A 15,595-nucleotide genomic window follows, 5' to 3' on the forward strand; every position below is an offset into this window, starting at 1 on the left:
CTCTGTGAGGGGAATAAGGCATCTCCTAGCAACTCGCAGCACCATTGACATACACTTCCCAGCATTTTTGGGGGAAGGCCATGACTGTCTAAAGTGAAATAAAGGTCTGGTGTGGATGTGGCCAGTGACTACACTTGTCTGCTGTAGAATAAAAAGGTGGGGAAGACTGAAAAACAATGATGTTATTCATAATCTTTTCCTTTTGGAAGGGAAATAGGCTTTCCTTCTGCCAACTGCCAACCCATCTAATCTCTTCCCCTCTCTCTTTCCTCCTTCTTCCCCATCCCTACCCTTCCTATCCTTCTCTCCCCTTCCCCCTCCCTGTCCCTGCCCCAAGTCAGTTTCACCTATCCTAAGCATGATTGCACCGGAGAAAATCCCTTTGAACTCAAAAAGTATGCAAATGATCAAATCTGTATTTCCCTCCTCCCCCTCCCTCCTATACCCTTCCTCTTTCCCCTCCCCTCCCATTTTCCTTGCCCCTCCCCTCCCCTCCCTCTCCTTCCCTCATCTCTCCCTTCCCCCACTTTTGCAACTCCCTCATGGTCAGTTTTACCTATCCTTAGTATAATTGCACATGGGTAAATCCCACTGAACTCAATAAGCATGCAAATGATCAAACCTACCCTTCCTTTCAACTATCCCCTCCCTCCTGCTCCTCCCCATCCTTTTTCCCTGCTGCCCCACCAGTTCCTCCCCTTTCATTCCTCTGCCCTCTCCCCTTGCTTCCTGCTTCCCTCTCTTCTTCCCTCCCCCCTTCCCTGGTCAGTTTTACCTATCCTAAGCATGATTACATGGATGTAAATCATATTGAACTTAATAAACATGCAAATGATCAGTCCTGCCTTTCCCCTCCCCCTCTTTCATCTCGTTCCCCTTCTCTTATTCTCTCTCTCTCATTCCACTACCCTCTCCTCCCACTCCACTCCTTTCCCTTTCCTGTCCTCTGCTCCTCCCCTCTTCCTCACATTTCCTCTTCCTTCTTCCTCCTCACCTGCCCACTCCAACTGTCCCTGCTTCCCTCGTCTCATCCTCCCATGCTCAGTTTCACCTATGCTAAGCATGATTGCAGAAGAGTAAATCTCATTGAACTCTATAAGCATGCAAATGATCGATCCAGTTGCAGAACACTTGCACATGATCCCATTTTTCTTACCTTCCAGATTAAAAAGCAGAGAAATTCACTAACGGCTTATCCAAATGGGAGCATTTCTATGTAGCTAATACACAGCTTTTACTGTCCTTATAGCTTGCAAGGTCCACACCTCATGTTCAATGGTAGCTTCAGATCCATTGTTCATTCACACAAGTAGGTGTTCTTCTGGGAAGGATTTGTGTTGCTGTTTCCTTGTGGTCCTGCCCTCTGATTTTACATTTTTACTCCCTCCTGTTGCTCATATACTGGGCATGTGCAAATATTTTTGACCTGAGCAATATTTCCACTCCCTCCTGCCCCCCGGCTTCCTGACATTTGGCAGTTGAATAGTGGGGTCGTCTACCCCCTTTCTCTGATGCCCCTTGCTTCTTCTGAGTTAATTTTTTCCCACTGGAAAAACAAGTCAACATAACATTGATATAAACATTTAAAAATATCAATATCAATATTTTCCATAAAATATCAATACCAATATTGAAATATTCTTTTAAAATTGATATCAATATTTTTGAGGAGATTTATTTTTTTTTAATTCATTTTAGATTTTTGGGGATGAAAGAAAGGAGGGCTTCAGCAAACTGTGAAGGATGGAGAACATAGCAGTCCAAAGTTGCTAGATAAAACACTGGAAACAACATGGAATTCATGGAAGAGTTAGTGTGCAGAGAAGGGGGAATAGCTGAAAGTGATGATTCACCTGCCCACTAAAAACCATTGAAGCAACCATTTTCAACAACGTGTGGTGCAGAGTGGAGCCATATTCTAAACTTTTTGTATTATCAGTGGATTGGGTTATTATGGATTTACAGGGGGAAAACTGCATGATAGCTTCTGCTTTCCAGTAATGTCACGTGAACCATGCAAATTAAAAGGGGATGCAAGTAGCATCAAACACACACTGAACTGCTGTGTAGATAAGCCCTAATAGGCAAAAAGTGGTTTAAGTACATGCCTATAATGAACTGGTATTTCTATCGAACTTTAAAAAGCAGGGGAATTGGGAAGCTATAGCAAATGCACCAGGGCAGCAGGAGACCTGACCTCCTCTCTGAGATATTGCACTACAAAATGAGAACACAATTTGGGTTGGTCTTTCACAGTTCAATCCACTTCCTGTGTAGCTTTGAAGAATTCGGTTCATAGAAGTATAAAAGGTACACTGTGTGGAACAGCAAAGAGTGTGTGGCTTTGAGATTACTTTTGTTTTGTTTCATTTGGAGGCATTCTTTTTTTAATGCTTCACATTCTCCTTGGGAAGGATGTATCCTAGTAGCCGTGGTGGCCAGTCTCTCCTACACATCTTCTCCAACTGTATTTTCATATGTTATTCCTGATCCAGAGCTTTAGCTCTTGAACTACTTTTCCCATCATGCATATGTATTACCAAGTTGCAAGTTCACAACATACCTTGCTGCCCCAAAAAAATATTTGTCCCAGCATGACTATGAAGAGTGAAAAAGGGGTTTGGGGGCATGTCATGAACCACTCCCTGGTTCAGTCCCAGGACTCAAATTCCCAAACTCAGGGCACTTGATCCTGGCAAGGAACAGCTCTGGCCTTCCTTACCAGGGCTGAGTAAATGAACAACAACCCTGCAAGGTATGTAGACTGCCACCAACCCTTAATCTGGTCTCCCACTCTGGGCCAAGGGAAAACGCAAAGTGCCAGAATACACACGCCAAGGATTCTAACAGCCAAACTACACTCCTTGGTCTTGTAGCCTTAGGCAATATATCCAAATATACTGTAGTCCATGGTTATTCGGCCTAGGTACTGGATTCAGAGCCAAGCTCCTCCTGCAATGAATATACACTGGTAAATAAGAAGTGGCTTTATTTAAAAAATAAATAAGTGCACAATTACAGCAGCAAAATGGTTCCTTAAGACCCACACCCCTGAGCGCTAATTAAAACACGGAGAATTAAGTCACAAAACAAAATTACAAAACTGGCAATCCTAGTCTATACTTATAAAGAGGTAAGCCACAAAACAGCTTCATGGTTCCACATCTCCCCAGAGATGTATAGCCAAGATAATGGATGGAAGATGGAACCCCACCAACGTGGCATCAGCAACCATAGGGAACAGAGGGGAACAAAGACCTGAGGTCTACATCCTATACTTATGCGAAAATGCCTAGCAACAGCCAGGAATTAATTATCCAATCAGGGGGCTTTTTGATTATGAAATATTTCTGGAGTTTTCATGCCTAATGGTCATGAACTCTCCAACCTTCCCAGGCCTGTGGCCTTGAATACAAGTCTCCACTGATCAGGTGTGCTTGCTTGCAGCCTAATTACCAAGATTGTGAAAACTGCAAACTCATGCCTCTCAGAGGCTCCATCTCAGACAAGATGTCTTCCCCCATAATCCTTTGCCTCAAAAAATTAAAAAAAAAGGGTTTCTTGATGGGACACACCGAGAAAAATGGGAGCAGGGACTGAGAAACAGTGAAAGAAAAATAGTAGCATGGATTGAGAAACACAGAAGGAAAAATGGCACTTTTTATGAATGTTATCTCATACGTGATTGAGTTCATAGCTCACACTCTATTCAATCTTCTGACATTGTTTAAGAGTGCAAGCTATGAACTCAATCACATATAAGAGATAACATTCAGAATGCATAAAATAGAACATGTACCCTTCCTCTTCATCACTGGCAGGCATTTTGAAGAGAAAACCATACAGTTTAACACATTCAAGAATCTTTCATAATTAGTGCTATAAAATCTCCTAGATATTATTGCCATGCCTTCTCCCGCCAACATTCCTTCAAATTTCCACTCAGCCCACTTCCTGCTTTGCCTGCCACTGGGCAACATATTAATCTTTCTGATGACATCAGCCAGTGACAGATTTCATCAGTGGGACATCTCAGAACATTAGTGTTTCAATTCCATTGAAAACATATCATAATCCTGGGTGATATTGATGATTTCTTTACTATTGTACTAAATAAATCATTGATGTACACAGAGCTTTTTAAAAAAGAGAGAGAGAAACTATAGGACAGGTCTGTATCTTAAAGGGTTTATAGTCCAATATAATTACACAAGAAAGAGACTGTAGGAAGGTGAGAAAAGTGTAGGTATGATCGGGCAGACAAAGAGTGTATTTCAGCTTGAGGTAGTTAGCAACAGAGTAGAGCACTGGATTGTTTTTGGTTTTTTTAATATTCTAGAGGGATTTGCAGAAAGGTGTGTTTGAAGAAGAATTTGAAGATGTTCTTGGAGTTAGTTCCAAGCCTAGGAGATCACAAAGGAGAAAAAAGCAGAGCAGTTTGATGGAGCTGATCTTCAAATGATTGAGGGTGTTGGAGCTGGACAAGAAAATGACACATATCCAGATGTGCTGGGATAAAACAGCAGAGCCATAATGTATAGGGCACCATGTTGGCTTCCATTGCCCTACCCTGATGCTCAGCAGTGTTTCTTCATACACTCCCTGAGTGTATTTATTTGGCTAGAATGTGCCCTTGAATGGTGAAAATGCATCTTGATTACCTGGATGAAGGATGGACCGATGTGTATGTACTGTATGAGTATGGAAACTTTTGTGTGGCTGCAACATAGCCAAGTGTAGAAAAAGGTAAGAGTCACTTCTATTGCTCCACCCATGTTTCCCTCTGGTCACTCCCACTCTGCTTCTGGCCATCACTTGAATATGGCCCTTGGAACTTTGTCTAGGAGGGCATTCAGCCTTCAAGCTGTACAAGTTTCCCTATCCTTGTTTTACCCTAATTTTTCTTTTTTTCAATTGGTTTTCTATATTTTGTAAACCACTTAGAAGCCACGGAGAGACGCCTCCTTCCCTACAGACCCTCTCTGGGGTTAAGGTCAAAAAAAGTGACCATCTTTATGGTTCTCCCACTCACAGACATTTGGGAGGGCAGAAGCAGGCATCCTCTGTGGCAGCCCCTAGGTTGTGAAATTCCCTTCCCACAGACATGCATCTTGCACATTCAATTGACAGTATTGGCAAATGCTGAAGACTCATCTCTTTACCTTGGCGTTTGACACCTGAGTTGTGTTTTGAGACTGTAATCTATTTGAGTTGTTCTTTATACTGAATTGTAAATTATTGTAACTCTGCCCTGAGGCCTGCTTGTGAAGTGTGGGTAGCAGTAGTAGTAGGAAGAAGAAGTGTGTGTGTGTGTGTGTGTGTGTTGAACAGCATAAACATTTCTTACACATTAACAGATAGTCCTCTTAATATGGAAACAGAAGTTGGGTATTTGAAAATGCACCCAATGTTGAAATAAGCAATAGAATGAATGCTTATCACCTTCCTGGGGATGTCTCAAAGGTCTTTCTCCCAATAGTCCCATTGTTTTATTAAACAGAAAGATTCCAGAAATGCCATGGCTTTATTAAGCAAGTATAAATATCTACAACAGGATAGGAACTAGTTGTCAGCATTGTTCAGACTGATGATAGGCAAGTGGCTTTGGATGTTTCCAGATGCTGAAACAGAAAATAATTCAAGGCTATACAAAGAAAGAAAACAGCTAAGAAAAAAATAAACAGCAGCAGAGAGGAATGAAGGTAAATTGTTAATTTCATCTTATCTGACACAGCTCCAGCAAGATTCTTACACCAGCAAGACAAGGCACCTAGCCTTGTGTTAATGAACTACAATAGAATTGAAATACTGAATTTGAATTATACTTTATTTTAAATTGGGGTGGTGGCGTTGAAACCATGAAGTTCTAAACTCTGTCTCCAAAAAGGATAAATACAAATTGTCATTGGAACTTTTTATAGGCTTGTCACTGATGCCAATTAGAAATCAAAATTGCTAGAGATATTTCAGTGATATAATAGATTTTGGGAAGTAACTTAAAAAGCCCCCTAAAATTACCTGTTATAGAAGAAATAATAATGGGTAAGCAGCACCTAACAAGTTAATGGAAAGATGACATCTTTTCATAAATCACTAGCATACAAGATAGTTTCAATATTGCAGCACCATTTGTTTCATGACAACTATTTTCACCTATACAATTTCCCCAGCAAATATATGAAACTCACTCAGATGGTATAAATGAAACCTCACTTAGCTTTTTAAAATTATCTTTATCTCTTTCCTTATTGATCTTACTTTTTTCTGTTAGATTCCCCCCCCCCATTTTCTTTGATTAAATTTATTGTTTGTCTTTAGGGTCATTACAAGTAAGATATGTCAGTTGCAATATCTCTGTGAAAATGTGGATACCAGTTTATGCATTTTTCTTGAATAATGATATATTATCTGTTTTTATCATAGTTATGTTTGGATGGCTTGCATATTATGTGCTGACCATTCCTAATGCAGTTATGGAACGTAAAATGGTTTGCAGTTGAGGGGCGAAATAAAACACAGAGACATCAGCTTGGGTTGAGCAAGGGCCACTTTATTAAATTACAGCAAACAAAACCAAATTCAAAGTGACTTGCAGAGGGAAACCTAGGTGCAGGAACTGACTATAAGCAAGTAGCTTGCCATACAGCTCTCGGGTGACCAATGAGAGCTCAATGCTATAGGGCGGTCTAAAAATGTAATTCAATAAATAAAAATTAAATTAACTTGTTTAGGATCCAAGCCATAACGTGTTGGTACTCAGAAGAGGTATTGATGGTAGATGGGCAACACAGCATTCATCTTTCTACTATGACTATATGTTATTTAGTTTCTAAGACAGTGACCAGAGAATTATCTATCTATCTATCTATCCATCTATCTATCTATCTATCTATCTATCTATCTATCTATCTATCTATCTATCTATCTATCTGAGTGTCTCTTTTTAGTACTGTGACAGCATTATCCCTGATCCAGTCGGGATTGCTTAATAAATGTTGTGTATGTATGGGGGAGGGGGAGAGAGCAGAGCCTCTTTGATCTGTTTTACTAAAAAATCTCAATGTTGTGGTAGACACTATACCAACTTTTAAAGACACCAATTACTTGGGCGGGATGCAAACGTAAGATAGTTGCATTTACTTCCCATTCAAATCAATGGGACAAATTAGGGATGACTATTTTTCACAATGATTGCAGTGAGACCACCCTTTGCTACCAACTTATAATATACAAATTATTGCAGCTGCAGCTGTAATGCTTGAAATGACTAAATCATTGCTGGAGCATCTCCTGGTAAGTTTGTGCATTTTCCAGAGTACAGATTGAAATGCTGCTACAAACACTCACCAAATGTAATCCAAAGCAAGGCTGTACTGGCCAGGGATCTGCTGTATCCCTAGGTAGTCTCGGGGCCAGTGTGTAATGCCATCAACCCCAATCAAGGCCTGACTATTCTGCCTGCACTTCTACTTTGGATGCCAACAATTGCCAAGATGCAGAGGTGGTGGTGTCTCCGCCACACTGTACAGCCCTCCCAAGAGGGGGTGTCCAACTGGATTGTACTCTTGAGGGCATCATATATCTCAGATTTAATATCAGTAAAAATCCACAGGCCTTGGCTGCCCCTCATGATCAACATACAATTCAATGAACAGGTAGGCTAGGATGGTAAGACAGGTTTCTTTATCTTCATCCCGCAGTCACTTGTGTAACCAAAAAGCCTTTCAAGATGGTCATGGGCTCTAAGGGGAAACATCCAAGTTCGACTTTGAGGGATTCCCCCCCTGCTAGCATCCCCCCTCTCATAGAGTTCAGGAGGATCCCCTGATCCTCCTGGGATGCAGGAGTCTGTAGAGGTCAGACCAATAACGCTCTCTTCCATGAAGTTCCTTAAATTAACTTTTTTAGGATCCAAGCCATAAAGTGTTGGTACTCAGAAGAGGTATTGATGGTAGATGGGCACACATAGCATTCATCTTTCTACTATGACTGTGTGTTATTTAGTTTCTAAGACAGTGACCAGAGAATTATCTGTCTGTCTGTCTGTCTGTCTGTCTGTCTAAAGTGTCTCTTTTTAGTGCTGTGATAGCATTATCCCTGATCCAGTCAGGATTGCTTAATAAATGTTGTGTATGTATGGGGAGGGGGAGAGAGCAAAGCCTCTTTGATCTGTTTTACTAAAATAGTATCAACATTGTGGTAGACACTATACCAACATTTAAAGACACCAATTCCTTGGGCGGGATGCAAATGTAAGATAGTTGCATTTACTTCCCATTCAAATCAATGGGACAAATTAGGGATGAATATTTTTCACAATGATTGCAGTGAGACCAACCCTTTGCTACCAGCTTATAATATACAAATTACTGCAGCTGTAATGGTTGAAATGACTTGACTATTGCTGGAGCATCTCCTGGTAAGTTTGTGCATTTTCCAGAGTACAGATTGAAATGCTGCTACAAACACAAAATTTAATATATTGCCAACTAATCCAAAGCAAGGCTGTACTGGCCAGGAATCTGCTGTATCCCGAGGTAGTCTCGGGGCCAGTGTGTAATGCCATCAACCCCAATCAAGGCCTGACTATTCTACCCACACTTCTACTTTGGATGCCAACAATTGCCAAAATGCAGAGGTGGTGGTGTCTCTGCCACACTGTACAGCCCTCCCAAGAGGGGGTGTGCAACTGGATTGTACTCTTGAGGGATTTTTTAAAAGAAGGAGACAATGATAACCATTTTGTTAACAGTTCCATCTAAACTCTTCTCACTATTATTAATCACTGTATTTTGGAATCAAAAATTCCTAGAATCATGTTGAAAGCTACACATGAAAACAAAACAAAAACAAACATGGCGTCTTGGTAGTGTCAGTATTAACCATTATTATTCAGCAGCTCTTTGACTGAAGTTACCCAGTAACCTCAAAGTGCCAATTCAGATTAAGAGTAAATAAAAGTCCCAAGATCAGATGTTGTTGGACCCTTGCCATTGACCACACTAGCTGGAGCAGCTGATGGGACAAGATCTGGAGGGCCACAGTTTCCCTGTCCTTGCATTAAATGAATGAATATGGACGTTAGAAATAATACAAATAGGGATGTGATATTGCAAATATGGGCTAATATTTAACCATCTCTAGCCACTGGAATCTCTCCATTAATGTCTTTTTTCTTTGAATTTTCAAAAAGCTAGAATATACTAAGTGGCTGTAATGTGTGGAAGACAAAGGGTGTAGAAAGAACATATTACATTTTGCTACTTTTAATGTTATGTTTATGATTGTTGTTACTACTGGGAGAAATATTAGGGCTCCTACTGAGAGAAAGGACGGGATATAAATCTAATAATTAATTAGATAAATGTTACGATTACCATCATTATTATTCAACTATATCTCCTGCTCTTGAAAGGACATGTTACAAAAAAAATCATTGGAACAGCAGAATAAGTTTAAACAGTATTGCAATCAGAAAAGTCAATATCGGGACACTAGAAACAAGTTGTTAGAAGTAAGATCATATTTTAAAAAAGAATTGTGCTATATTAATTAATTAATTATTTAGATGATGTAGTAACATAACTATGTTGTGTTTCCTTTCTTTTGTTTAAATCACTATTAGAATACATAAATCTAACTGTGATTTGGTTTCAGTCTCTTTGCATTTGATATGAAGATGTTGCTGTTGCTGTGATAATCTATTTCATTAATAAAATGTTAAGAAACTAGTTTAACCAGAAAGCATGGTGAAATTCGCCTGTTTACCGAGAAATGATGTAAGATATCACCTCAAATACTGCAAACCTACACACGTTTGCTTTGAAACAAGTCCCACCATGTTCAATGGAGTTTTCTCCATAGCAAGCTACTAAGAACAAATGATTGTGCACAATGAATTAGCCCTTTAAAGATTTATATCCATATACACATTCAGAGGATCCTTCATCTGATTAGCTTTCCCTGAATAGATTGATATAGCTGCCTATACACATACTGTTTTGTTGGTTTGTTTTAAATACACATATACTATTATTTATTTATGTAATATATTTGTATGCTGCTTTTCATCACCAGGTGACCTCAAACCGGCTTCCATAGCAAGAACAAAATAATATGATAAAAACAATAGAAAAACTACAACAGTATCAATAAATAATACCACAAAAATCATAAAACAGGCTGAAATCTCAAATCAATCTAGTCTGCAAAAGAGAGAGAAATAAATTTACAGTAAAGTCCCATCATTGTATAACAGTCCAAAGAATGTATTACATTTTCAGTCAGATGTAGTGAATTAATCAGCTCATACAGAAGCACACAGCGACTTTCTAAAATGGGAAAAAATATCAGTATTTCTCAACAAATGCTCACAAACAACTTCCTACAATAAATATAATATAAACCAGGGTAAACAGTAGATCATTCACTAAAACTATTTGCGATACTCATGCTCTCAAGTAATGGCAATTGTAAGAAAAGATTGATCATAGTGCTCTTTTCATAGGTCCTGGGTCCCTGCTGAAATGGGAACCCCTATGTGGGTTTCCATGGCCTGGGGAGAGAATTGGCCTGAGTGTCTTGGGCCTGTTTGATGTCAATGGGACTTATTTCTATGGAATTGTATCTCAGTGTCAACATTTTCTAAGATTTCAGCCTGGTTTCCCATAATCTTGTAAATCTTGACTGGGGAAGTCAAACAGATGCCATTTTTTTCCATTGTGCACAGAAATAGAGAAAGGACAAGAAGGAAAGAGAATGAGTGAAAGGTATGAACTATATACAAATTATGATAATTAATTAACTTACAATACAATTTATCTGTTTAGGACATTGGCATCTGTTATATTGAAATAAAGAACCAGTCTGCTACGATGGAGTTTACACTGGCTGGTCTCACTAGCTCTGCAAAAGTACAGACACTTCTCTTTGGGATATTCACACTCATCTATGCTACTGCTTTAGCTGCTAACTTCCTCCTCGTCTTTACCATATGTACTTGCAGGAAACTTCACACTCCCATGTACTTCCTCCTCACCAATTTGTCCTTAGTGAATGTGTTTTCCATCTCTGTTACAACTCCAAAATTGCTCCAGACTCTTTGGACCCACAGAAACACCATCTCTTTTTATGGCTGCATTACACAGGTGTATCTCTTCATATGGTGTTTGGGAACAGAACTTTTTCTCCTCTCATTTATGGCTTTTGACCGTTATGCTGCTATTTGCCATCCTTTGCAGTACACAGTCATCATGAGGAAGGAAGTGTGTGTTGGCATAGCCAGTGGAGTGTGGATTGCTGGGATGGCCAATTCTGCTGTTCATGCTGGACTTATGCTGAAGCTTTGCTTCTGCAACTCTAACATAGTCAACCATTTCTTCTGTGATGTACCACCACTTTTACAGCTTTCATGCTCTGACACCAGCTTGAATGAGAGGATGGCTTTTGTGGCAGATGTGATCTTTGGGATTTGTAGCTGTGGGTTGACCCTAACATCTTACTTCTTTATCCTGAGAGCTATCTTCAGGATCCGTTCTACTGAAGGGAAGAAGAAAGCTTTCTCCACATGTTCCTCCCATCTCATTATAATCAGTTTTTTCTTCTCTTCCGTCATTTACACATATATAAGGCCCAGCTCAAACTACTCTCTAGGGAAAGACAAATTTGTTTCTCTCCTTTATTCAGTGGTAACCCCAGTTGTTAATCCACTCATATATTCTCTGAGAAACAAAGAAGTAAAAGAGGCACTCAAGACAATTATTGGAAGAGGCAAGCTGCTCCGGAGACCTCAAGTCTGAACTGCAAAGACTTTCTATGACAACACTGCTGCCACTGTTGTTAGGGGGAGGAGTTGAACAGGGAAAAGTTGGCAGAAGTAGACTGTTGGATTGTTCATGTGCACGAAAATATGTTCCATATGATTGGGAATCAATTGTGGAACATAAAATCCAGACTTTATTAGATCTGTATGCATAATACCTTTTCACTGAAAATACATCCAAGTGGATCCTCATATATTCCTCTTCATTACTGGCTGGTATTTTGAAGTGAAAACTGAATGACTCAATAGACCCAGCTGCCAGAGTGGTTTAACAATCAGCACCACTGCTGGAAATTGTAGCTCTGTGAGGGGAATAAGGCATCTCCTAGCAACTCGCAGCACCTTTGACATACACTTCCCAGGATTCTTTGCGGGAAGCCATGACTGTCTAAAGTGAAATAAAGGTCTGGTGTGGATGTGGCCAGCGACTACACTTTTCTGCTGTAGAATAAAAAGGTGGGGAAGACTCTGAAAAACAATGATGCTATTCATAATGTTTTCCTTTTGGAAGGGAAATAGGCTTTCCTTCTGCCAACTGCCAACCCATCTAATCTCTTCCCCTCTCTCTCTCCTCCTTCTTCCCTATCCCTACCCTTCCTATCCTTCTCTCCCCTTCCCCCTCCCTGTCCCTGCCCCTAGTCAGTTTCACCTATCCTAAGCATGATTGCACAGGAGAAAATCCCTTTGCACTCAAAAAGTATGCAAATGATCAAACCTGTATTTCCCTGCTCCCCTCCCTCCTATACCCTCCCTCTTGCCCCTCCCCTCCCATTTCCCTTGCCCCTCCCCTCCCCTCCCTCTCCTTCCCTCTTCTCTCCCCTCCCCCACTTTTGCAACTCCCTCATGGTCAGTTTTACCTATCCTTAGTATAATTGCACATGGGTAAATCCCACTGAACTCAATAAGCATGCAAATGATCAAACCTACCCTTCCTTTCACCCATCCCCTCCCTCCTGCTCCTCCCCTTTCTTTTTCCGTGGTGCCCCATCAGTTCCTCCCCTTTCATTCCTCTCCCTTCTCCTCTTGCTTCCTGCTTCTGTCTCCCCTCCTCTCCCCCTCCCCTAGTCAGTTTTACGTATCCTAAGCATGATTTCATGGATGCAAATCATATTGAACTTAATAAGCATGCAAATGATCAGTCCTGCCTTCCTCCTCCCCCTCTTTCATCCCGTTCCCCTTCTCTCATTCTCTCTCTCTCCTTCCACTACTCTCCACTCCACTCCACTCCTTTCCCTTTCCTGTCCTCTGCTCCTTCCCTCTTCCTCACATTTCTTCTTCCTTCTTCCTCCTCACCTGCCCACTCCAACTGTCCTTGCTTCCCTCTTCTCATCCTTACCCATGCTCAGTTTCACCTATGCTAAGCATGATTGCAGAAGAGTAAATCTCATTGAACTCTATAAGCATGCAAATCATCAATTCATTTGCAGCACACTTGCACATGATCCCATTTTTCTTACCTTCCAGATTAAAAAGCAGAAAATTCCACTAACGGCTTATCCAAATGGGAGCATTTCTTTGTAGCTAATACACAGCTTTTACTGTCCTAATAGCTTGCAAGGTTCACCCTTCATGCTCAATGGTAGCTTCAGATCCATTGTTTTCCATTCAAACAAGTAGGTGTTCTTTTGGAAGGATTTGTGTTTGCTGTTTCCTTGTGGTCCTGTCCTCTGATTTTACATTTTTACTCCCTCCTGTTGCTCATTTACTGGGCATGTGCAAATATTTTTGACCTGAGCAGTATTTCCACTCCCTTCTGCCCCCCGGCTTCCTGAAGTTTGGCAGTTGAAAAGTGGGGTCATTACCCCCTTTCTCTGATGCCCCTTGCTTCTTCGGAGTTAATTTTTCCCCACTGGAAAAACAAGTCAACATAACATTGATATAAACATTTAAGAATATCAATATCAATATTTTCCATAAAATATCTATACCAATATTGAAATATTCTTTAAAAATTGATATCAATATTTTTGAGATTTGTTTTTTTAAAATTCATTTTAGATTTTTAGGGATGAAAGAAGGGAGGGCTTCAGCAAACTGTGAAGGGTGGTGGACACAGCAGTCCCAAGTTGCTAGATAAAACACTGGAAACAACATGGAATTCATGGAAGAGTTAGTGTGCCCACTAAAAATCATTGAAGCATCCATCTTCAAAGACGTGTGGAGCAAAGTGGAGCCATATTATTCTAAATGTTTCGTATTATCAGCGGATTGGGTTATTATGGATTTACAGGGGGAAAACTACATGATAGCTTCTGTTTTCCAGTAATGTCATGTGAACCATGCAAATTAAAAGGGGATGCAAGTAGCATCAAACACACACTGAACTGCTGTGTAGATAAGCCCTAATAGGCAAAAAAAACCCTTGTGGTTTAAGTACATGCCTATAATGAACTGGTATTTCTATCAAACTTTAAAAAGCAGAGGAATTAGGCAGCTATAGCAAATGAACCAGGGCAGCAGGAGACTTGACCTCCTCTCTGAGATATTTCACTACCCTACAAATTTGTCAAAATGCGAACACAATTTGAGTTGGTCTTCCACAGTTCAATCCACTTCCAGTGTAGCTTCAAAGAATTCGGTTCATAGAAGTATAAAAGGTACAGTGTGTGGGACAGCAAATAGTGTGTGGCTTTGAGATTACTTTTGTTTTGTTTCATTTTGAGGCATTCTTTTTTTTTAATGCTTCACATTCTCCTTGGGAAGGCAGTATCCCAGTAGCTCTGGTGGGCAAGTCTCTCCTACACATCTTCTCCAACTGTATTTTCATATGTTATTCCTGATCAGGGCTGGCTCCAGGCATGCCGGGTCCCTTGGGCATCAGCTTGCCCTGAGCCCCAGCATGTGCATCTGTGACCTCCCCATGCCCCCCACCTACCTGTCTCCCATCTTTTACTATAGTCCTTAATGAAGATGGCAGCCACAGTTTCCCTAAGAGGATGAAGCCTCCGTCGCCATCTTTGCTATGTACATACATCTCTGCCATCAACTAAGATGGTGGCAGGGGCTTCAGTACCTTAGAGAAACTGCAGCCACCATCTTCATTAAGGGCAATGCTAAAAGGCAGGAGACAGGTGGGTGAGGTGAGGGAATGGCAGGCAGGTGGAGGCTGGGGCCGCAGATGGTGGAAGGGGAGCAGAGGGGCCCACCTGGCCACCCTTTAGAACCAGTCCTGTTCCTGATCCAGAGCTTTAGCTCTTGAACTACTTTTCCCATCATGCATATACATCACCAAGTTGCAAGTTCACAACATCCATTGCTGCCCCAAAAGAAATATTTGTCCCAGCATGACTATGAAGAGTTAAAAAGGGGTTTGGGGGCATGTCATGAGCTGCTCCCCGGTTCAGTCCCAGGACTCAATTTCCCAAACCCAGGGCACTTGATCCTGTCAAGGCACAAACCATGCCTTCCTTACCAGGGCTGAGTAAACCAACAACAACCCTGCAAGGTAGGTAGAATGCCACCAACCCTTAATCTGGTCTCCTGCTCTGGGCCAAGGGAAAATGCAAAGTGCCAGAAATACATGTACCAAGGATTGTAACAGCCAAACTACACTCCTTGGTCTTGTAGCCTTAGGCAATATATCCAAATATACTGTAGTCCATGGTTATTCGGCCTAAGGTACTGGATTCAGAGCCAAGCTCCTCCTGCAATGAATATACACTGGTAAATAAGAAGTGGCTTTATTTAAAAAATATAGAAGTGCACGATTACAGCAGCAAAATGGTTCCTTAAGACCCACACCTCTGAGCGCTAATTAAAACACAGAGAATTAAG

At 40.9% G+C, this 15,595-nt stretch overlaps 1 protein-coding gene across 1 annotated transcript; it reads left to right on the top strand.

Moving 5' to 3' along the window:
• Window positions 1–7,263: 7,263 nt before the first annotated feature.
• Window positions 7,264–11,798, top strand: LOC133367926 (olfactory receptor 13G1-like). Its single transcript, XM_061592013.1, has 2 exons — window positions 7,264–7,293; window positions 10,830–11,798. Exons 1-2 carry the CDS (start codon window positions 7,264–7,266, stop codon window positions 11,796–11,798), a joined length of 999 nt encoding a protein of 332 aa, XP_061447997.1.
• The last annotated feature ends 3,797 nt before the right edge of the window (window positions 11,799–15,595 follow it).

Source organism: Rhineura floridana, chromosome 11 (genome assembly GCF_030035675.1).
Source record: "Rhineura floridana isolate rRhiFlo1 chromosome 11, rRhiFlo1.hap2, whole genome shotgun sequence".
In the NCBI taxonomy this organism is placed as follows: Eukaryota; Metazoa; Chordata; class Lepidosauria; order Squamata; family Rhineuridae; genus Rhineura; species Rhineura floridana.